The sequence below is a fragment of the Salvelinus fontinalis genome, chromosome 3, assembly GCF_029448725.1.
Source record: "Salvelinus fontinalis isolate EN_2023a chromosome 3, ASM2944872v1, whole genome shotgun sequence".
NCBI lineage: Eukaryota > Metazoa > Chordata > Actinopteri > Salmoniformes > Salmonidae > Salvelinus > Salvelinus fontinalis.
The window spans coordinates 28518138-28541730 of record NC_074667.1 but is presented as its reverse complement, the minus strand read 5'-3'; the positions used below and the strand labels follow the sequence as shown (position 1 = coordinate 28541730).

The 23593-nt window shown below is 44.2% G+C and overlaps 2 protein-coding genes across 3 annotated transcripts; one reads left to right on the top strand and one right to left on the bottom strand.

Moving 5' to 3' along the window:
* Positions 1 to 363: 363 nt before the first annotated feature.
* Positions 364 to 15188, top strand: pth4 (parathyroid hormone 4). Of its 2 annotated transcripts, none has more exons than XM_055911851.1 (3): positions 364 to 480; positions 13648 to 13736; positions 14027 to 15188. In XM_055911851.1, the coding sequence occupies exons 2-3, from the start codon at positions 13651 to 13653 to the stop codon at positions 14334 to 14336; spliced, it is 396 nt and encodes a 131-aa protein (XP_055767826.1). In that variant the 5' UTR covers positions 364 to 480; positions 13648 to 13650; the 3' UTR covers positions 14337 to 15188. The 2 variants fall into 2 exon arrangements, with proteins under 2 accessions (XP_055767826.1, XP_055767825.1); XM_055911850.1 differs by having other exon boundaries at positions 374 to 480; positions 14024 to 15188.
* Positions 15189 to 15742: 554 nt separating this feature from the next.
* Positions 15743 to 23390, bottom strand: LOC129843146 (C->U-editing enzyme APOBEC-2-like). Its single transcript, XM_055911849.1, has 4 exons — positions 22802 to 23390; positions 19785 to 20009; positions 18857 to 19165; positions 15743 to 16538 (listed from the first exon to the last, which is right to left on the bottom strand). The coding sequence occupies exons 1-3, from the start codon at positions 23146 to 23148 to the stop codon at positions 18862 to 18864; spliced, it is 876 nt and encodes a 291-aa protein (XP_055767824.1). The 5' UTR covers positions 23149 to 23390; the 3' UTR covers positions 15743 to 16538; positions 18857 to 18861.
* Between the last annotated feature and the right edge of the window lie 203 nt (positions 23391 to 23593).

Sequence of the window (23593 nt, the reverse complement as noted above, 5' to 3'; positions counted from 1 at the left end):
TGAAAGCTATCCAAACCCCAAATCCTGAACATCAGAGGAATTAAATTATGCTGATACAAATAATCTGATGAATTGCACGTTTTCCCCTCACATCCCTACCTCCTCTGGGAAAAACACCAGTCAAAAGCGTATAGACACTAGACAAAAAGCTTTGAAAATCCATTTTGGGATTGGAGTTTATTCCTACATTGACTTGGCGATTTGAACATACTGTATATTAGCATATCAATGGCAGAGAATGATTTGTGTCTCTATTTTGAGGAATGGAAAAAAACGGAGTGACATTTTATCTTTAGCAGTGTGACGTGTGACTGTGTAGCCTAATTAACAAGGGGTGTGAGTGTATGTGTGAGGTCAGCTATGGTGTGTGTGCAGGCGTGTGTCAGGGAGAGGTATAAAAGGTTAATGTCACCCTCTCTGGGGGCTAATACAGTAAGAGTCTGAGGAATCAGGGAAGACTATAGCTGTATCAGGGACTATGTAAGTACACCTTGATACCTTCTAATTTCCCACAGGTAAACTGGCTGGAGATCGAATTAGAATTGACCGTTACTGACTAGAGATTCTTGATTTCCTGGCGTTTCTAATAACTTTGTTTCTGAAATGTATCATACATTATGTTGGGAAGTGTGAATTGAGTAACTACGTAGTAATTACTTTGGTAACTCATTTTAAATGTGTCAAGTCTGTTATCATTACATTTCAACATTATTTCACAGTATCTGCTATTACCATGTATATCTGCATGACATCTTTTTATTAAAAAAGGGGGTTTCCCAAACTGTGGGTTCTCCAAGGGCTATGCATAAAAACTCTGTATTACTCCAGTTGGTAATTACTAAAAGTCAACATGTATTTTTTTTGTGTTTCTGAGAGTTTGATTGATGAACAGATTAACACCTAAACGATGGATTAACATTAGAACACCGAAGATTTTGCTCGTTTTCAAAGGAATATGCAGATAGAGGCAGAGATACAGTAGGATGCAGATACAAAATAACACTGGGCCATGCTTGCGAACATTAGAAAAAGTTTAAGTTTAAACTTTTTCTCCATCTCAAAATGTGCATCAGCTAATTACAATTGTTGACATAGTTGCACGTGATCAAATATATTCGTTAGCTATTCCCAACAGAGCTCTGTGCTAACCTGCACAGCTGGCCGTGAATATATCCGGTTCAAATTTCATATCAGCCAAATATAATCGTTGGCATAGTTGGACCTGATCCAACATTCGTTCACGAAAGCGCCCTTAACAGAAGTCCAACGGCACGTTGTGATAATCAAAACAATGAGATGATGCGTGCTTGACGGGCTTCTCAAACAGCGCTCTGTATAGAGTGCCTAACTCTTTGAAATTATTGCAGATTGTGGCATGGGTTCAAAACTCATATGTATTTATTTTTTCCTTTTGAAATGTAGAATTGCATTTAATGTGTTAGTGTGTTGAGAAGAGAAGTGCCGCCAAAAACCTTTGTAAATGAAGATTACAAATACATTTAATGAGGAGCTTCTTGCTAGAGTCCCTCTTGCAGAACAACACATAGGCTACTGGCAACGCTACATAAATGACCATCTCTACTATAGGCTATATTACGTAGACGTTTAGGCCTACAATTACATATACATCATGTTATATCCATTATTATAATCATCCACTTAGTCATATTTACGTTATTTGAATCGAGCATCGAGGACCAGAAGTGAACAGTGTTTTCCTTAAATGTGAGGGGGGGGGCTCGAACCCACGGTTAATGATGTACGATAAATGTAAATGTTGCATAGACCTTTGTTTTTTTTCTTCATTAAAGCACATGGACGTCTGCGAAACAGATTAGCAAAAACTTGTGATTTTGTCATAAGTGAAAACATGCCTTTTAGAATGTTGTCTAATTTTAGTAGTAGCCTAGTGTAACTCGGGGGATTTACACCTAAATATCTATTCCTGTAGCCAATACTACACCGCCGTTGTTATGCACGAGCGGGAAGTCCTCAGGACTTAACGTCAACACAAGTTCTTGAAGTCAGGAGTAGAGCATGGGAATAAACAGGCCAGGTATAACACACAAATGTAGATTTGATTCACAATAGGACTAATAGAAAGCTGGAACAATCATCTTCAGCGCTTTGCACTCTGCACAGAATCCTCTGGCCAAGGAATCAGAGTTATACCATCATCAATATCATCATCGTCATTCAATAATCAAGGTATCACGTTTAAGTTCTGTTGAACTCTGGCCAACATACAAAACATGCATACCAGCAACCCAGGAGGGCACGTCAAGGGAGAAAGAGAGCGGCACCAAATGGAGACAGGAATTCTTGCCATTGAACATTAAACTCCTCTATTTGAGCTACACCATGGTCACTGCTCCCGTCCTCCCATGACATGCCAGTCTTTACAGTGTTAGGTGAGCCCCTGAAACAAAATAAAATCACAGCTTTTATACCAACAGCCCCTGTAGGTCTAAGCCTTTTATCTACGAAGCTAACATATGTAATTGTTTGAAGATGGTCATAAAATTGATCATTTTGCCATTTGTTTTTAAGGACAAAAATGATGAAACATTGAATTTGGCCTTTACTGCTGTAGCCCATAGGCACACATTGAATAACACATTTGTACATGGCAAATCAGTCAGAAAATAAATCCTTAGGAATAAGATTTTAAAGTGTCTGTCCTATATCTGAGAGAAATGAACTCAGGGGAAAAAATAGTTTTAGACCCATGTTGGGTAACTTTATTTGTGGCACTTTTTACCCCCTATGCACTTTGTGCCATTTAATGGGTTACCTTCAGATGACTCCCCTGAATACCTTTCGATATTGGTGACTTATTAGTTTGTAGCTCAAAACGGTTCAGATTTTACAGACGATTGTGACAATTTTCTTGTCCGAATCCTCTCGTGTAGAAAACATTGCTTTCACAATCCCCATGTCAGGCGCAATCTTTATATTGGCAAAAAGAGGTGATCGAGGTGCAGCCACTCCATCAAACGGTAAGGCTCTAGCAAAAACACATGGGGAGCTATTCAATATCCAAAATGATGTTACTGTTTGACTCACGGGCCACAGGCGCATCTATCGACTTAGTTTTATATTATTAGAATGAGGTGCACCTGTGACTGACAGAGGCAGGAGGCTGTGTTCAAGAACCGCAACAAACTTCAATCCCTTCCACCCTAATTTTGGAATGTGTCCTCATATTCGACACGAAGTAAAATAAGCACTCTACTCAAAATCTCTGAAAGAAATAAGGTTAAAATAAGGGTAAAGGGTAATAATGCAAAAACACGCAATTAAAATAAAGGGTGGGGCAAAAAATAACATGCAAAAGGCACACTCAAGAGATACTTAAGGGATAGTAAATATCAAACCACCATGCAAAAAGACAGAGCGAAAAGGTATGTAATCTCGTCAACTTCTTGTTTCTTCATATTTTCTCCAGCTTCTCATCACCAGTCAGTTCACTTGGGAACCGTAACCATATACAGTACCAGTCAAAAGCTGACACACCTAATCATTCAAGGGTTTTTCATTAGTTTGACTATTTTCTACATTGTATAAAAATAGTGAAGACTTCAAAACTATGAAATAACACATGGAATCATGTAGTAACCAAAAAAGTGTTAAACAAATCAAAATATATTTTAGATTTTAGATTCTTCAAAGTAGCCACCCTTTGCCTTGATGACAGCATTGCACACTCTTGGCCTTCTCTCAACTAGCTTCACCTGGAATGCTTTTCCAACAGTCTTGAAGGAGTTCCCACATACTGCATGCTGAGCACTTGTCGGCTGCTTTTCCTTCACTCTGTGGTCCAACTTATCCTCATCTCAATCGGGTTGAGGTCGGGTGGTTGTGGAGGCCAGGCCATCTGATGCAGTACTCCATCACTCTCCTTCTTGGTCATATAGCCCTTACACAGCCTGGAAGTGTGTTGGGTCATTGTCCCGTTGAAAAACAAATGATAGTTTCATTAAGTGCAAACCAGATGGGATGGCGTATCGCTGCAGAATGCTGTGGTAGCCACGCTGGTTAAGTGTGCCTTGAATTCTAAATAAATCACAGACAGTGTCACCAGCAAAGCACCATCACACCTCCTCCTCCATGCTTTACGGTGGAAACCACACATGCCGAGATAATCCATTAAACCGCCCTGCATCTCACAAAGACACAAGGGTTGGAACCAAAAATCTAGAATTTGGGCTCATTAGACCAAAGGACAGATTTCCACCGGTCTAATGTCCACTGCTCGTGTTTCTTGGCCCAAGCAAGCCTCTTCTTCTTACTGGTGTCCTTTTGTAGTGGTTTCTTTGCAGCAAATTGACCATGAAGGCCTGATTCACGCAGTCTCCTCTAAACAGTTGATGTTGAGATGTGTCTGTTACTTGAACTCTGTGAAGCATTTATTTTGGCTGCAATTTCTGAAGCTGGTAACTAATGAACCTATCCTTCTCAGCAGAGATAACTCTGGGCCTCCTTTTCTGTGGGGTTCCTCATGAGAGCCAGTTTCATCATAGCACTTGATGGTTTTTGTGACTGCCCTTGAAGAAACTTTAAAAGTTCTTTAAAAGTCCGGATTGACTGACCTTCATGTCTTAAAGTAATGATGGACTGTCGTTTCTCTTTGCTTATTTGAGTTGTTTTTGCCATAATATGGACTTGGTCTTTTACCAAATCTGTATCCCAACCCTACCTGGTCACGTTGACTCAAACGCTCAAAGAAGGAAAGAAATTCCACAAATTAACTTTTCACAAGGCACATCTGTTAATTGGAATGCATTCCAGGTGACTATCTCATGAAGCTGGTTGAGAGAATGCCAAGAGTGTGCAAAGCTGTCATGAAGGCAAAGGGTGGCTACTTTGAAGAATCTCAAATATAAAATCTAACACTTTTTTGGTTACTACATGATTTCATGTTATTTCATAGCTTTGAAATCTTCACTAATATTCTACAATGTAGAAAATAGTAAAGATAAAGAAAAACCTTTGAATGAGTAGGTGTGTCCAAACTTTTGACCGGTACTGTAGCTCGCCAGATTCTATAATACATCATACCCTACTCTCTTGTGCACACTGGCACAGTTCTCTTCATAGATAATTTGTTTCATCTTCATAATTATATTTCCAAAAATACTTGGTGCATAGGATCAGTTGCCAAATGTTAACAATAGTAGGCCTACTTACTGGAGCTCCTCGTCAGCCACTTGAAGCTAAATTATGCTTGCTCTGGAAATGCGATCTGGAGGCTCCGTCCTTAGGGTTCGTGCTTCGTACTGAATCGTCATGTGCCTCCCACATTTTGTAACAATGCGGAGCGGTCCGTAAGGCTCAGCGTTGACATGACTGGTTGATGGTAGATGAGGGCGGGAGATTCTGTATAAACACAAACTCACTTCCTTGGCAACTCCCTTCACAACAGCTATGCGAAACACAAGAAGTAAAAATGCTCAGACTTCTGTGGAGACCGCATCTCAGTAAATGCTACACGGCCACTGCAGACGACGTCAGATTGACCACGTAGCGGCTCTTACGCGCTCATTGGTCACACCGATGGCATGGGCCATTTTTCCTGCACCCCACAGCCGAACCGAACGAAGAGCCCAGTCCCTCTATGCTCAACCATATATTGTCACTGAGGCAGCCATAAGCTCAGTAACAGAGAAGCACTCTTCTCAGCAACATCTCCCTCCAACTTCCCTCATGGCAGTGACACCTCCAACCTGACACACACACTTACCCAGCCGCCAGGCCACAAGCCACACACACTGTGATGGCATTATGGACACAACCGTGCCAAGTTCCGCTCCTTAGCGCATCTCAATCCCACTCATCCAAACACCACAGCGCACACCAGGCTTCAGAGGCTCCCTAAAACCAAGGCCGACCCAGTGCCGCACACAAAATCAAAATGCACCAATACCAGTAGCGACCCGTCATCAAGGGCAGGTGGGTCAGAGCATCTGTTTTGAGCCAAACCTGTATAGCTAAAAAAAAATATATATATATATTTTTAGTGCCTGTTTTTCATGTTATTTTGGAATTAATCCGTTTGCAAATCATGTAAAAAAAAATGTAATCATTGAGTTAATAAAGCTGCATACAAACATGGTCTCTTTTTTGCTTTCCTGAATAAGGAATCTCCAAAATGCAGGTATTCCAGCCTAGCTCAGTGCTTTCTGTGGTGGTGGGGCAGCCAGCGGAAATTACAGAGCCTAGGGGTTGGTAATGTTCTATAGTTGCGCTGTGATTGGCTCAGTGTTCTGTCACTCATGGGGACGAGTGGTTTGGAAGGATTCAGTGGCTAACTACAAGCATTGCAAAGCAATCACTAGCCTGCTATTCAGTGGAGTGGGTGTGTGATCCAAGTCTGGGTCTAAGGGTCTCTTCTCCAAGCTTAAAAGGATAAACATTCAACATTGGCCATGCTGTCAATCCAGCATGACTTCTGCCATGATCAAAACAACTGCAAATCTCAGACTTCAGTGAGTTCAAGACAACTGGGAACTCGGAAAGAAACAAGCTCCAACTGGGAAAATACTTTTTGAACGGTCATCCAACTCGGAATTGCAAGTCGGGAACTCAGGCCTCTTTCTAGAGCTCCGACCTGAAGATCACTGACGTCATCATGATTCAACCCTGTTTTTTCAGTGTTCCCAGTTGTCTTGAAAGCACCATAAATCCAGAGAATGCCAGACTTTGATGACAAAGTTTGATGACCAAACTTGCCCACGAAGGACCGCCACCACACCTTCCTGTACAATTGAGCACAGCAAAACAATATGAGTCCAAAAGTGTAGTGTATGCTGCTGCATAAATTATGTAATATGCCAGGAAGTAAATGAGGCTGAATTAACTGTTTCGCTGCCAGACAAGGCCCTGCTGAAAGCCAGGTGTAGCAGTGGTACGGTGTTGGGACTGCTGTTGGGGCAGTTTTATGTAGGCCCTAACAGTTTGTAGGCACGGTTTGTCACCATTATAGTGCAATTAATGTATTGTTTTGTGTTATGTTGTGTAGTGTAGTGGCTTTGCTGGCGTGCATCAAAAAAAATGCCCCACAAAGTTTTACATGCTAAAATCGCCACTGACCAGTACAATAGTTTATATAGAGTTAACTAATAGGCAACCCAAAAAATTATATTCAAATACAGGTCTCAGAAAAACAAATAATATTTGAAAATATTTTGAATATATTTAAGTTATTTGAATGAGAAAACGGTGTAATTGATGGCTACCAAAAACTACAACAGTTAGTTGAATTAGTCTAAATCTATGATCATAAGCGCAATACATGAGGGAAATGGAATCACCTCAACACTAGTACAGACCACTTTTGTAGCTTCAAAATGACTAACAGATATATTTTCAAAATGAGTGAGACAAAGGTAATACAGTAACACTTTACATAAAGTTCTTATACATGTGTAGTAACTTTGATTACAATAGAAACATTGTGGCATAGGACTTTGGAAATTTGATTTGTCACATACACATGGTTAGCAGATGTTAATGCGAGTGTAGCGAAATGCTTGTGCTTCTAGTTCCGACAATGCAGTAATAACCAACGGGTAATCTAACCTAACAATTTCACAACTACTACCGTATACACACAAATGTAAAGGAATGAAAAATATGTACATAAAAATATATGAATGAGTGATGGTACAGAACGGCATAGGCAAGATGCAGTAGATGGTATCGAGTACAGTATATACATATGAGATGAGTAATGTAGGGTATGTAAACATATAAAAGTGGCATTGTTTAAAGTGGCTAGTGATACATGTATTACATCAATATGACAAGATGCAGTAGATGGTATAGAGTACAGTATACACATATGAGATGAGTAATGCAGGGTATGTAAACATTATATGAAGTGGCATTGTTTAAAGAGGCTAGTGAAATATTTTCTTCATCAATTTTTACATTGTTAAAGTGGCTGGAGTTGAGTCAGTATGTTGGCAGCAGCCACTCAATGTTAGTGGTGGCTGTTTAACAGTCTAATGACCTTGAGATAGAAGCTTTCAGTCTTTCGGTCCCTGCTTTGATACACCTGTACTGACCTCGCCTTCTGGATGATAGCGGGGTGAACAGGCAGTGGCTCGGGTGGTTGTTGTCCTTGATGATCTTTATGGCCTTCCTGTGACATCGGGTGGTGTAGGTGTCCTGGAGGGCAGATAGTTTGCCCCCGGTGATGCGTTGTGCAGACCTCACTACCCTCTGGAGAGCCTTGCGGTTGTGGGCGGAGCAGTTGCCGTACCAGGCGGTGATACAGCCCGACAGGATGTTCTCGATTGTGCATCTGTAAAAGTTTGTGAGTGCTTTTAGTGACAAGCCAAATTTATTCAGCCTCCTGAGGTTGAAGAGGCGCTGCTGCACCTTCTTCATCACGCTGCCTGTGTGGGTGGACCAATTCAGTTTGTCCGTGGTGTGTACGCCGAGGAACTTAAAACTTTCCACCTTCTCCACTACTGTCCCATCAATGTGGATCAGGGGGTGCTCCCTCTGCTGTTTCCTGAAGTCTACGACCATCTCCTTTGTTTTGTTGACGTTGAGTGTGAGGTTATTTTCCTGACACCACACTCCGAGGGCCCTCACCTCCTCCCTGTAGGCCATCTCGTCATTATTGGTAATCAAGCCTACCACTGTAGTGGCGTCTGCAAACTTGATGATTGAGTTGGAGGCGTGCATGGCCATGCAGTCGTGGGTGAACAGGGAGTACAGGAGAGGGCTCAGAACGCACCCTTGTGGGGCCTCAGTGTTGAGGATCAGCGGAGTGGAGATGTTGTTACCTACTTTCACCACCTGGGGGCGGCACATCAGGAAGTCCAGTACCCAGTTGCACAGGGCGGGGTCGAGACCCAGGGTCCCAAGCTTGTTGACAAGTTTGGAGGGTACTATGGTGTTAAATGCTGAGCTGTAGTCGATGAACAGCATTCTCACATAGGTATTCCTCTTATCCAGATTGGCCTTGTTAAAATCCCCAGCTACAATGAATGCAGCCTCAGGATATGTGGTTTCCAGTTTACATAGAGTCATAATAATGGCGTTATTACAGTCACTATTCCTTGTGTACTCTCAGCTCATTGCTATGCAATTACCAAAGTGTTATATAACAATGGAAAGTGTAAAGTGTTACTGAGAATGCTGACAGTAACAAATATGGCTATTAAGTGTTAAAAGGGTGACTGCTGTCACGTTCTGACCTTAGTTCCTTTTTTATGTCTCTACTTTTGTTTGGTCAGGGCGTGAGTTTGGGGTGGGCATTCTATGTTTGTTCTATGTTTTGTATTTCTGTGTTTGGCCTACTATGGTTCCCAATCAGAGGCAGCTGTCAATCGTTGTCTCTGATTGAGAACCATACTTAGGTAGCCTGTTCCCAACGGTGTTTGTGGGTAGTTGTTTCCTGTTTTGTGTTTTGTCACCTGATAGGACTGTTTTGTTTTTTTGTGTTTTCTCCTTTGTTATTTTTGTGTTCAGTTGAATACATTTTAACATGGACCCGTACCACGCTGCATTTTTGTCCGATCCTTCATACTCCTCATCAGAAGAAGAATAAAGTCAGAACTACCCACCACAAACGGACCAAGCAGCATGGTAACAAGGAGCAGTGCGATCTGGAGAAATGGACATGGGAGGAGATATTGGACGGCAAGGGACCCTGGGCACAGGCTGGGGAATATCGCCGCCCCAAAGAAGAACTGGAGGCAGCTAAAGCTGAGCGATATAAGGTAAGGGAGCGCAACAGGCACGAGAGGCAGCCCCCCCAAAAAATTGGGGGGGGGGGCACACGGGGAGATTGGCGGAGTCAGGCGATAGACCTGAGCCAACTCCCCGTGCTTACCGGAAGAAGCGCAGTACTGGTCAGGCACCGTGTTATGCGGTCAAGCGCACGGTGTCGCCAGTACGCGCTCATAGCCCGGAGCGCTATAGGCCAGCCCCCCGCAAGTGCCATGCAAGAGTAGGCTTCCAGCCAGGGCGTATTGTGCCGGCTCAGCGTGTTTGGTCTGCGGTACGCCGTTTCGGCCCAGGGTATCCTGCGCCGGCACTGCGTGCTGTGTCTCTGGGGCGCTGGGAGGGTGCAGTGCGCCCTATGCCTGCGCTCCTCCCGTATCGGGCGAATGTGGGCATTGAGCCTAAGGGAGAGGTGCGAGTGGTATGCACCAGATCTCCAGTGCTCCCCCACAGCCCGGTTCAACCTGTGGCTGCACTCTGGAGGGTCCGGGCTAAAGTGGTCATCCAGCCTGGAGGAGTGGTGCCAAGGCTGCGCACCAGAGCTCCAGTGCTCCTCCATAGCCCGGTCCATCCAGTGCCTCCTCCACGCACCAGGCCTCCTGTAGGTCTCCCCAGCCTGGTGGGTCCTGTGGCAGCCCCACGCACCAGGCTGTCTCTCCGTCTCCTCCCTCCAGGTCCTCTCTGCAGTCCGGAGCGGCCAGAGCCGCCCGTCAGTCCTGCGCTGCCAGAGCCGCCCGTCAGTCCTGCGCTGCCAGAGTCTCCCGCCTGTCCGGCGCTGCCAGAGTCTCCCGCCTGTCCGGCGCTGCCAGATACTCCCGCCTGTCCGGCGCTGCCAGAGTCTCCCGCCTGTCCGGCGCTGCCAGAGTCTCCCGCCTGTCCAGCGCTGCCAGAGTCTCCCGGCTATTCGGGGCCCGCTGTAAGGGTCCCCAGTCCGGAGTCAGGCGGCGAGGGTCGCCACTCCAGAGGCGCCACATACAGTGGGGAGAACAAGTATTTGATACACTGCCGATTTTGCAGGTTTTCCTACTTACAAAGCATGTAGAGTTCTGTCATTTGTTTTTGTAATTTTATCATAGGTACACTTCAACTGTGAGAGACGGAATCTAAAACAAAAATCCAGAAAATCACATTGTATGATTTTTAAGTAATTAATTTTCATGTTATTGCATGACATAAGTATTTGATACATCAGAAAAGCAGAACTTAATATTTGGTACAGAAACCTTTGTTTGCAATTACAGAGATCATACGTTTCCTGTAGTTCTTGACCAGGTTTGCACACACTGCAGCAGGGATTTTGGCCCACTCCTCCATACAGACCTTCTCCAGATCCTTCAGGTTTCGGGGCTGTCGCTGGGCAATATGGACTTTCAGCTCCCTCCAAAGATTTTCTATTGGGTTCAGGTCTGGCCACTCCAGGACCTTGAAATGCTTCTTACGGAGCCACTCCTTAGTTGCCCTGGCTGTGTGTTTCGGGTCGTTGTCATGCTGGAAGACCCAGACACGACCCATCTTCAATGCTCTTACTCAGGGAAGGAGGTTGTTGGCCAAGATCTCGCAATACATGGCCCCATCTATCCTCCCCTCAATACGGTGCAGTCGTCCTGTCCCCTTTGCAGAAAAGCATCCCCATAGAATGATGTTTCCACCTACATGCTTCACGGTTGAGATGGTGTTCTTGGGGTTGTACTCATCCTTCTTCTTCCTCCAAACACGGCGAGTGGAGTTTAGACCAAAAAGTTATATTTTTGTCTCATCAGACCACATGACTTTCTCCCATTTCTCCTCTGGATCATCCAGATGGTCATTGGCAAACTGCTGACGGGCCTGGACATGCGCTGACTTGAGCAGGGGGACCTTGCGTTTGCTGCAGGATTTTAATCCATGACGGCGTAGTGTGTTACTAATGGTTTTCTTTGAGACTGTGGTCCCAGCTCTCTTCAGGTCATTGACCAGGTCCTGCCGTGTAGTTCTGGGCTGATCCCTCACCTTCCTCATGATCATTGATGCCCCACGAGGTGAGATCTTGCATGGAGCCCCAGACCGAGGGTGATTGACCGTCATCTTGAACTTCTTCCATTTTCTAATAATTGCGCCAACAGTTGTTGCCTTCTCACCAAGCCGCTTGCCTATTGTCCTGTATCCCATCCCAGCCTTGTGCAGGTCTACAATTTTATCCCTGATGTCCTTACACAGCTCTCTGGTCTTGGCCATTGTGGAGAGGTTGGAGTCTGTTTGATTGAGTGTGTGAACAGGTGTCTTTTATACAGGTAACGAGTGGAGAACGGTAGGGCTTCTTAAAGAAAAACTAACAGGTCTGTGAGAGCTGGAATTCTTACTGGTTGGTAGGTGATCAAATACTTATGTCATGCAATAACATGCAAATTAATTACTTAAAAATCATAAAATGTGATTTACTGGATTAAGGTGGAGTGGGGTCTACGTCCCGCACCAGAGCCGCTGACGCGGTGAAATGCCCACCCCGACCTTCCCCTATAGGTTCAGGTTTTGCGGCCGGAGTCCGCACCTTTGGGTGGGGGGGCGGGGTGGGGTACTGTCACGTTCTGACCTTAGTTCCTTTTTTCTGTCGCTATTTTGGTTTGGTCAGGGCGTGAGTTGGGGTGGGCATCAAGCTCATCGCCTTGCATTTTCACCAACTTGTGAAGTTCATCACAATTTAGTTCATCTGTAGCCTATTAAAACGGCATGTCATCCCGAGTCGTAGTACGAGGACCACACAAAATGTCATTAGGTGACTCCAAGTTTACTTCGATATGATGGTTATTATATCAATATTTGCGCATGAAAGCGTTTCCACCGCCATTTCTCGCATAATGAATTGTGCAAACACTAAAAGGTCCCACCTTGTCGTTTGTTTTAGATTTGAAACTCTTCAAATAGGAAGGTCAGACAGATTGGAATAGCATGCTCATTCCACAAATATATGTAGTCACCTCAAAAGTAAACAATTTGTTCCACCGAACAAATCATTACATTCCACAAAGCATGCTTAAAACTATAGTTATCCCGTGTCTATACTAAAAAATATGACTTAAAAATGATTTATTTAACGCTTAAAATATGCCAATGCTCCGTTCCCTGCCGACTGTCGTCAAACATAACGTGGGGGATTTACTAAAACTAAAACACAGGTTCTTTAAATGTGGAGCATGGGAATTAACAGACCAGGTATAAAACAAAAATCTATGTCATTCACAATAGAACATTTAGACTGGAACATCTTCAGCGCCTAGCACTCTGTAAAGAATATTCTGATCAGTTATATCATCATCATCATCACCTATTATTAAATAATCAAGGTATCCCATTTAAGTTGGTTAACTCCGGCCAACATACAAAACATACCAACAACCCAGGAGGGTCCGCCGGGGGAGAAGGAGAGCGGCACCAACGGAGATGGCGTAGAACATCACTAACGATTCAAATCCATTTTCGCTGTACCATGGGCGCCTCTCCCGCCCTCCTATGACATGCCAGCCTTTACCATTGTTAGGGTGTACTCTGAAACAAAAGTTAAGCGCAGATTTTAGAATCACGCCCTTAAATAGAATGAGGTACACCTGTGACTGACAGAGGCAGAAGGCTCTATTCAAGAACAACACACTTCAACCCGTTACACTAGTCAAGGATGCAGAGTTTGTTACAGGAAATAATCCCTGTCACTGCTCAGGTTAGCATGGGGATACATGTGCCAGGTTATGTAATGCTAACAGCTAACATGTAGCGTTTGATCACGTGCAACTACTTCAACGATTTTAATTGGCTGACGTGCATTTTGAGACGCAGAAAACGTTTCAAATGAAACTTTTTCTAATGTTCACAAGTATGGCCCCAGTGAGTTTTGAGGAATTACATGAAGTTGTTGTGAACTTCTGATCTCTGCAGACAATGCTGGTATCCCAAAAGCATGTGCAGTCGGTTGCTGTCATGGTTCTTGTCGTCTTCACAGTTGGTCACTGTCAGGAGAATGAAAGGTAAGTCTCTGGTTCCTCTTAAGGTTCATTCCTTTATTGTTGTTTTTTTAAATACTTTTGAACATGCTGAACGTTCCTGAAGTCTATTTTTCACACCTTGTATTTGTTGCGAGCAAACTACACACTACAGCTTTCTCCTCCTTGTCTCTCCTCCTTTATCATCTTTCTATCACATTATTTTCAGAAGACATTACTGTACTCCTCTCCCTCCCTGCTTATAATACATATTACCTCTGCCCCCCTCACCCCTCCTCTTCTCTCCTTTCCGCTACTCCTCTCCACTCCAGCAGGCGAGCGGTAACGGAGCACCAGCTGATGCATGACCGTGGCAGGACCATCCAGAGCCTAAAGAGACTCATCTGGTTGTCCAGTGCCATGGAGGGGCTCCACACCGCCCAGACCCGCTCCTCCTCCCTGCTGCCCCCCACCGCACTCAACCCCATCCCGGGCTACACCTCGGGCCTCTCCCCTGCCCTCAAACCACACTCTGCTGGCTCACAATCTGGGGAGGCCAGCAACAACCACAAGGGGTCACTGGAGAGACTTATGAAAAACTTCTTCAGCCCCAACCTCATGGACCTCTCTGAGGGGGAACCATAGACCCCGCAACTCCTCAACTCCCAGAACCATCTCTATTTCGCATTCTGTGTCGCTGCTTTGATTGTCAATGAGTATGTTAGCCTGCTAAAAGTCTGCCCATGAAAGTAAAACAGACCATGACTTTTATTCATGGCTATCTGCTTTGAGCCTGCTATTTTTGGCATGTTTTTCACCCATCAGATCTCTCAGCCTGGACTCATAGACTGGACGTAAAATAGTAAATGTAAATCCGGGACACTCAAATAAACTAAAGTAGGGTGGGTGGGCGTATAACGCGAATGTCTAGCAACTTTAAGGTTGCGAGTTTGAATGTCATCAAGGACAACTTGAGCATTTTTGCTAATTAGCAACTTTTCAACTACTTACTACTTTTTAGCTACTTTGCAACTACCTAGCATGTTAGCTAACCCTTCCCCTAAACCTTTTAGCTGATCGTTCCCCTAACCTTAACCCTTTTAGCTAAACCTAGCTATAACCTTAACCCTTTGACCTAACTCCTAAACTTAACCCTAACCCCTAACCTCAACCCCTATTCTAGTTAACGTTAGCCATATTGTAACATATTGTATGTTTTTCAAATTCATAACATATTGTACGTTTTGTAAATTCGTAACACATAATATGAATTTTAATTTGTAACAAATCATATGAAATGGGTGATGGACATCCACAAATTAATACATACGATATGAAAGGTAGCATGTCATACTAAATGGAGTGACTCGGATTTACATGCAGAATAATATTAAATGCTCTGAGACCAGGTTGGATCTCTGTGAAGATGTACTGTAAATGTCAACTAGTGCTGTATGCAACAATGCATGGTCGTCTCATTAAAACACTTTTTCTTTATCTGCTGATGATGATCGCAATCATTCTTAATTGATTCTTAATTTACTCTAATTTTCTGTTCAATTTCTTTATTAACCAAGACCCAGAAATATCTGCAGATTGCTTTGACTCCCCTGTCTCTGATGGTCGTTCACATATTCCCAGTGTATCAGTGCTGTAAATATTGTGTGATGAACATTCCACAGTCTTTTAATAGAACCACTCTATTATAGAACCACTCTAATCTAGAACCACTCTAATCTGTGAATAGTGGCTGATTGGCGCTCGTTTGTCCCACCGGGAGACTAGAGGCAGTACTCTTAAGAGTCGGCTGGAGCTTTTGTCTAGATAACTCAACAGCCAAGGATTTCTGCTCTCAGAGTTCCATGGATTCTAACTGGGCTTTCAACCTATTAGTGGAAATGATTATGGGGAAACTGGTAGACCAGGGGATGTATCATTTAAAGGGAAGTAGTTGTCACAACAAGAAAAAGGGTCAACCACATTTATTTCAAATCCAAATTGTCAGTTCTATTTGTGCTAACAATGATTTAGAAATGAGAAAAATATGACCCTTTTAAAACTCCACACTTCTTTATTTTCACTGTGTATAAATAATGTACTTTGCTTCAATTTCTACAGACAGATCTATATAATCTTGAAGTTGAAATCGTGTGCTCATGCGACGCTACAATCTCTATTCATTCTTTCTGTACGAAATGTCGGATCATTCAATCACTATTTAAAACGAACACCATCAAGTAACATTCATGTTTTTTTTTTGCTACAATAAAACGTGTAAAACAAAGATATCGAACGTATCTCATCATAACTCACAAATGTTGAATTACTACTAATAACAATAACAAACATATCTGATAATTCTCTAGAACTTAACAGTTTGGGGTATTGTCATTAACAATATCTATATGAATATTCATACATAGAATATCATTCTCGTCCTCTGAATGACAGATGCAACATTAGTGCAGTTATGAAAAGTCCTTTCAGGACAGAAGGAGAAGGATGAATTATTATAACTTCAATTGTAATAAAATAATAATTTATACTTTAATTATAACCAATAGTACATAATTGCAAAGCCATTATCTTGATGTTGAGGATTGATCCACAGATCCATGTGTCCTGTGAGGACAACCCCAGAATAGAGAGTGGACGCTGGGACAGAGAGTTCCATGTGGAGGAGGTGGTCTGGAACTGGCTTCATAAAGGCATACACTGCAGGATGGCTTGACGCACATGCGCAAGCACACAAACTGCTCTCTGATTGGTTGAGTCCTGTACACATCACTGAGGATCTGAGATAGTGGAGGTGGCAGGTGATGGGAGAATTCTGGGCCAACAGCATTCCTGACAGAGAGAGTGACAGAGACAGAGAGAAAAAAAGAGAGAGAGGAGGGAATGAGAGAGCATTGAAATCCACAGCAACTCAAACGTTATTGATATCGCTTCGTCAGAAAGACAAGAATACTACACATCACACTCTGTTGACTTATCAGAACTCTAACTAACCTTTAGGCTTTCTCTGAGGATCAGAACCCCAGGATTGAAGCCAAACTTCAAGTCTTCAGGCCCTAATCCCACACTGACTGGTTATGAGGCTGATTGATGACTCTTCTATCCCTTCTCATGACCCTAACATTCAATGCTCATCGACACCCTGCCTCCATGTCTACCCCTGCCTTCCCCTGTATCCCCAGCCTCCCTCCCATGGCACCTCTGCCTCCCTCTGCCTCTCCCTGCCCCTACCTGATCTGTCTTTTCCTGCCTTTCCTTACCTTCCTGCTTTCCCTACTTTTCCCCACCTCCCCTGTCTCTCCATACCTCCCTACCTGCCCTGTCTCTTGCTTTCTCCTCTGCCTCTTCCAGTCTCCCCATAAATGTTAGCAGCTGCCCCCATTAGGCAGCAGTGGATCAGCCAGGAGAAAGCAGTAACTGTATCTGTTTGTCTTTCTCTCTCGTTGGCTTCATTGTTCTGGCCCCTCACTGGTTTTGCATGAGAAAAATACACATTTCTGAGATCAATGACTGCATCCCTGCATACCTGCATGTGTATTTGTGCCTGCATAAGTGTGCATATGTTGGCCTATGGCCTATATGTGTGTTCCTCTCCCTCCACCCAATGTGATCACTGCATGATGTCAGCCAGTTTCTCTTTAGTTAAACTACAGTAATATTACAGTAACTCACTGTGATCACTGCATGATGTCAGTCAGTTTCTCTAGTTATACGATAGCAGTGTTCACAAACCTTTTCTGAGTCAAGATCACTTTCGCAGTCAAAAAGCAAGGTGAGCTCTACCGCTCAGATAAAAAAAACGAACTTAAAATAATTTGCAGATAATTTGCTTTTTTATTTTGCTGGTCTGATGGTACCTGGTCTGATGGTCATGGTGCTTTCAAGACAGCTGGGGAAAAAATGAAGTCAAATCATGACAACAGTGAACTTCAGGTCGGTCTGAGTTCCCAGATGTCTTGAATGCACTGAAGTCGGAAGTCTGAGATTTCCGAGTTGCCAATCGGGCTCCCGAGTGGCACAGCAGTCTAAGGCACTGTGTCTCAGTGCAAGAGGTGTCACTACAGTCCCTGGTTTGAATCCAGGCTGCATCACATCTGGCCGTGATCGGGAGTACCACAGGGCGGTGGAAATTGGCCCAGCGTTGTCTTGGGTTTGGCCGGGGTAGGCCGTCATTGTGAATAGGAATGTGTTCTTAACTGACTTGCCTAGTTAAATAAAAAAAATATATATATAATAATTTGAACATGGCATTAGTCTCAGCGGAGGGAGAGAGCAGCAGAGGGTCTGCCTCTCACAGTCCCTGCTCTTTCCTCCGGTGAGACTGACTAGAGAGAGGACACGGTCTTCCACCTGAAGGCGAACCTCGAGTCGCACCGCTTCTGCCTCAGGCACAAATTCATGTTGTTCCTATGACCAGAGAAAGTGAAATACTCCTCGATATTAAAATAGACACGTCAAGCTGCTAATAATAATACAAACGCAGGGCTATCTATACACTTGGCTAGGCATACATTGCAGTTGCAGCGGGAGTGGAAGTAGAGAAAAGCCTGTTTTATGTTTTGTAATAGTGTCGAATAAGAACAGTGTTGACAGTGCTGAATAAAACTTAGACATAAACTCACTCTTAAAAACTGCAGCTCTTTGCTATATTTGACAGACTCTCTTTGCTGTGTTCTTTGACAGTTATGAAATCTCACGTAGGCTAGCATCAAACTTTGCTGTGGACGGGGTCGTGGAAGCTGTAGGTATGCACAGCGATTTGAGCTATCCGATTGGCCGGCAAAGTAGGTGCACTGGAGTTAGCCACATATCCCCCGGTCTGCCATGTAGGCAGAGTTCTTCATTTCAGACAAATGAAATGGTTCAAATGGGAACACTTTGCCTACCCAGTGTGCAGGGCTTCTGAATCAACCGCACCTACCGCCAACAGTGCAGCACGAATAACAAAAGGAGAGCAAGCCTTTAATGGTTGGCTTTTCTACAGAAATGTTTGGTGATCTACTAGGAATGCTTTGAAGGTTGACCAGTTGATCGTGTTCGACCGGTTGGTGACCACTGTACTACAGTAATACCACAGTAACTCACAGCGATAACTGCATGATATCGGCCAGATTCTCTAGTCATACTACAGTAACACTACATTAACTCACTGCAGTCACTGCATGATGTCTGCCAGTTTCTCGTGGTAGTACTCGTAGTTGTCCTGGCAGTCCTCCCAGGGGGTGAACGTTAGGTTGTCATTCTCCACAAAAGTGTCCCAGACATAGGTGAAGTCCATGGGCTTCATCATCCTCAGCTTGCACCCGGCTTGAGACAGAGCATTCAGCCCCGCCTGGATGTCTTGATCCTCCCACTCAAACAGCCGGGCTGAGAAGAGAGTCATCTTGATGCTCTTCCTGGCCTGAAGGGCCTCTGCGATCTTAGCTGCACAGACCGCACAGGGACTGGATGACATGTACCTGGGACAGGGGAGGAGGTCAAGTTGAATTAGGCACAGACGATGAGGTCGTAGTTAGGGTTCTACTTGTTTCATTAAGTGCTGCTAAATTTCTGTGAAACGAGCCACAGCTATCTGCGGAGATACTGTACGGACGTGACAGTGTATCTGCGGAGAGATTTCACAGGTCACGGTATGTTTGAGAGATATGGACCAGGTGACTGTGTGTTTGGCCGATAGTTACCAAGTGTATTTCACAGATATGTGTCTGGGACATATGTACCAGGAGACCATGTATTTGAGCGATATGTCCCAGGGTTACAGCGTATTTGAGCAATATGTCCCAAGTTACAGTGTATTACAGTGTATTTGAGCAATTACAGAAGAATTTAAGCTTTCAACTGATATAAGACACTTATATGTACCTAAATGTTTAATATCTATCAATTTAATGATTATTTAGTGGGATGCCTAGGCTTCAGAAGTTTTCTTAACACTTTTTTGGTTACTACATGATTCCATATGTTATTTCATAGTTTTGACGTCTTCACTATTATTCTACAATGTAGAAAATAGTACAAATAAAGCAAAACCCTTGAATGAGTAGGTGTTCTAAAACTTTTGACCGGTAGTGTACGTACCAGGTGATAGTGTATTTGACAGCAGGGTCGTAGTCTGGGAGAGTCTGGAGGAAGAAGGCCTGCTCAGCGTGGGCTCCTGAGTGTTCATCCTCCAGGTAACCTCTCATCAGACCGTCATCAGCTTTCCCCTTGTCCACCAGGTAACACAGGAACGTCTTGTTACGACCTGACGAGTACTCCACGTTCTTGAACTGGAACTTGAATTGGAACGGGTCGATGCGGTCCCTGGATGGAGAGGGAATATGGGGATGGGATTAAATTAACAAATTCTCTATTCAGTTCTCTATTCAAGTTATTTAACTTTGGAACATTTTGTCAACCCAAACTTAATTGTGTTATAGTATATTATATCGAAGTGTTTCTTCTAAGAGTACAAATGTTATACAGTTATCATTACAGAAGCACTCCTATAAGGGCCTCCCGAGTGGCGCAGTGGTCTAAGGCTAAGGCTGTGCCACTAGAGATTCTGGGTTCGAGTCCAGGCTCTATCGCAGCCAGCTGTGACCGGGAGACCCATTAGGAGGTGCAGAATTGGCCCAGCGTCGTCTGGGTTAGGGGAGGGTTTGGCCGGCAGGGATGTCGACCCATCGCACACCAGCGACTCCCGTGGCGGGCTGGGGGTACTGCACACTGACATGGTCGCCAGGTGTACGGTGTTTCCTCCAACACATTGGTTCGGTTGGCTTCATGGTTGTGTCAAGAAGCACTGTGGCTTTGTTGTGTTTCGGAGGACGTGCGGCTCTCGACCTTCACCTCTCCTGAGTCCGTACGGGAGTTGCAGTGATGGGACAAGACTGTAACTACCAATTGGGGAGAATAATGGGTAAAAAGATATATATAATAAAAAATGATCTCCTATATCAGACAGACGGGGGTACGCAGAACTTATTTTAGGGCATTGGCGTGGCTTAGCGTGGAATGCCAGCTCTGTATTTTTAGCCCTCTGACTCAATGACCCACTTCAACATTAACCATGGCGGTCCTGGGCTTTGTGTGGCCAGAGGTGCTCAAGATCGCCCCACTGGTACAGTACGTGGTCGGTACTAACTGGACCGGACAGAGGTACAGCACTACACTATCTAGCTATGGACACAACTCTATTCACAAACCCTGTTCTTAACCTTTATCATAGCGCTAACCCAAAATCAAGAGCAAAAAGCTCATATTTGTGCTCATCAATTTCGAAATTTGTTCCACTTTTACCCTGTCTGGTAATAATCTACGCTATTGTATATTATGATGTAGTCAGATGGTGAAGGGGAACAGTCGCTTGTTGAATACAATAGTTTTAGTGCCTCACCATAAACTAGAAGAAGTGCAAACAACTTTTACGATAATGTATTTCCCAAGCTGTCACAGCTCTTCAGGAGTCCTGTCTGGAAGGCAGGTCCATATCATGACAGGCATTCAGGAAACCAGACCCAGTCCAAATGTTTTGATTATGAGTCAGCTATTTTGTGTGTCTAACGGAGGCTTTTAATGGATGTCTTGAGTCAACTGCGAAGTGAATAAACCAGTAATCACTGAGTAATGCGTAGGCTCTGTCCACAGAAATGGCTGAGGGTTGTTGTTCAGGCCTGTCCTGTTTTAAGGAGGGTCATGTGTTTCAAACTCATAACGGAGTCTTAATCCCCTTTGACTAGCAGATCTCCTATTAGTCAGGCTGGGCTCTACCTAGATGTGACACTCGCAGACACAGAGGCCCTGTCCCAAAAATATGGAGAATGACTTTTCTTCTCACTTGTTCCTTCCTTACATGTTGTCGTGCTGGTTTTGATTGCGTTCCTTTTATGTTGTCATGCTGGTTTGAACCAATTCAGGACACTTTCAAGAAGACAACACATCTCAAGTAAAAAAAAATATATAGTTTTTAACATAGCTGAAACCCATGCAAAAGTGGTGACTGGGAACTATTACACTTTATCCCTTTGGTTTCGCAACATATGCGCTGTATACATTTCATTTGTTACAGTGTTAACAAATGTAACCCCCAACACAGTCACACCCAAAGGATGACAACAGATCCACCAGATGGAGGGGGTGATAAAAACTAAATCAGAGGGTATTTCCGTGCCCTGGGCCCTTCAGTCCCAAAGATGACCTCGGAAACCAAGACCCTTAAATCCCACCCTAAACAGGAACCCAAACACAGATCAACTCAGAATGGAAAAATCCCCCAGAGCTATATCTGATCCAAGCCCCTCACTGCTGCAATATGACCCACCACGCTAACACACCAACTCACAGGTGTTCAACAAATGACTGTGCAACTTTACAATCCAGGCCTCTGGTGGTTAACCAATGACTGGGCCGGATGGGAATCTGTGGAGGCATATTTAAGCCCTCAGACATCACTGTGAAGGTAATGATAATGGAACTTCCCTACATTTTCTGTCTGGCCTTATCAATGGGTTGGAAACGATCCAAAACAGTACGCCTTCATTTTGGATTCAATTTGACTTTATGGTAAAACTCACTGGCTATGTTCCTAACCTAACATTTGACCACTTAGCTAAGAGTGGCACTGCTGTCACAATGTTGAGTCGTATGGACAGTCACAACAAAACCACTGTGAACGTTCCAGTGTTCAACAGAGTTGAACATTCCACAATGTTCTACAATGTCTTTCAGTGTTTCAGAATGTTCTAGAGCCATTTCCTCCTGTCATGTTGCAATGACAGTGGACCTTTCTCTCTTAGAAGGAAAAGTAACCCTCGCCATCCCTCTAAAGGTCATTTGGCAACACTTTACATTCAGTTCTTTATGCCTACTTTGGTAACAACTATGTTATTACTCAGTTGAACATAGTAACTTACTAGTAAGTAGTAAGTTACTCTGTACTTTGGTAACTACTATGTAACTACTCAGCTATATTGTAGGAAACAAGACTTGAATAGTAATGATATGAAAGGCAAGTCCATGGCACTTTATGTACAATGAAATGGGAATGACAGCCAACCAGCTGCCGACAACAGACATACAGTACACACACACACATGGTATCTGTTGTCACCCACCCTTCGATGATCTCCCAAGGGGGCAGCTCAATGGGTTCGTACTCCCCATTTTCTCCGTTAGCTTTAGCCGCCGCCGCTTCCCCGTTAGCCACGTCTTCATTAGCTGTGGCTCCCTCTTCCATTGGGACCTCTCCGTTCCCCTCCACTTTCTCCCCCACTGCCAGGACCTTCTCCTCCTTCTTCACTAAACTCGACTTCACCTCCCTCTTCATCTCCGTCTTCATCTCCGTCTTCACCTCTTTCTTGACCTCTTTCTTGACCTCCACAGTCACCGCTGTCTTTGTCGTCCTCTCTTTCTTCCTCAACACCAGTTTGCTGCTGGCAGCAGCGCCCTTCTTGTCGGCCATGGTGACTGGTCCGGGAATGGTAGTCCTGTGTGTGAGGTGTGTGTGATTGTGAGGTGTGCAGTTGAGTGTGTGTGAGAAGGGGAGTTGGTAAGGGTGTGGGGGTTGAAGCAGAGATAGGGGAAAGAGGACAGGATAGTTACAGAGAGAGAGAGGAAGGGGGGTAGCAGAGAGAAAGAGAGAGAGATGAGGAGTGGGGGTAAGAGAAAGAGAGATGAGGGGTAGTAGAGAGAGAGAAGGAACGAGAGGGAACGAGAGAGAGAGAGAGAGAGAGAGAGAGAGAGAGAGAGAGAGAGAGAGAGAGAGAGAGAGAGAGAGAGAGAGAGAGAGAGAGAGAGAGAGAGAGAGAGAGAGAGAAAGGAGGATAAGGGGACAGACAGGGACAGGGGAGAGGTGGTGCAGACACACTCCGGCAGCTGCTGCTCTAACTCCAGCCAGGTCTATTAAA

Coding starts and splice junctions, on each gene's coding strand:
- pth4 (XM_055911850.1), top strand. CDS start 13,651: ATGCTGGTATCCCAAAAGCATGTGCAGTCGGTTGCTGTCATGGTTCTT. Junction 13,737..14,023: donor CACTGTCAGGAGAATGAAAG/GTAAGTCTCTGG, acceptor TCTCCACTCCAG/CAGGCGAGCGGTAACGGAGC.
- LOC129843146 (XM_055911849.1), bottom strand. CDS start 23,148: ATGGCCGACAAGAAGGGCGCTGCTGCCAGCAGCAAACTGGTGTTGAGG. Junction 20,010..22,801: donor CCTTGGGAGATCATCGAAGG/GTGGGTGACAAC, acceptor CTCTCCATCCAG/GGACCGCATCGACCCGTTCC. Junction 19,166..19,784: donor GTCAAATACACTATCACCTG/GTACGTACACTA, acceptor CCCCTGTCCCAG/GTACATGTCATCCAGTCCCT.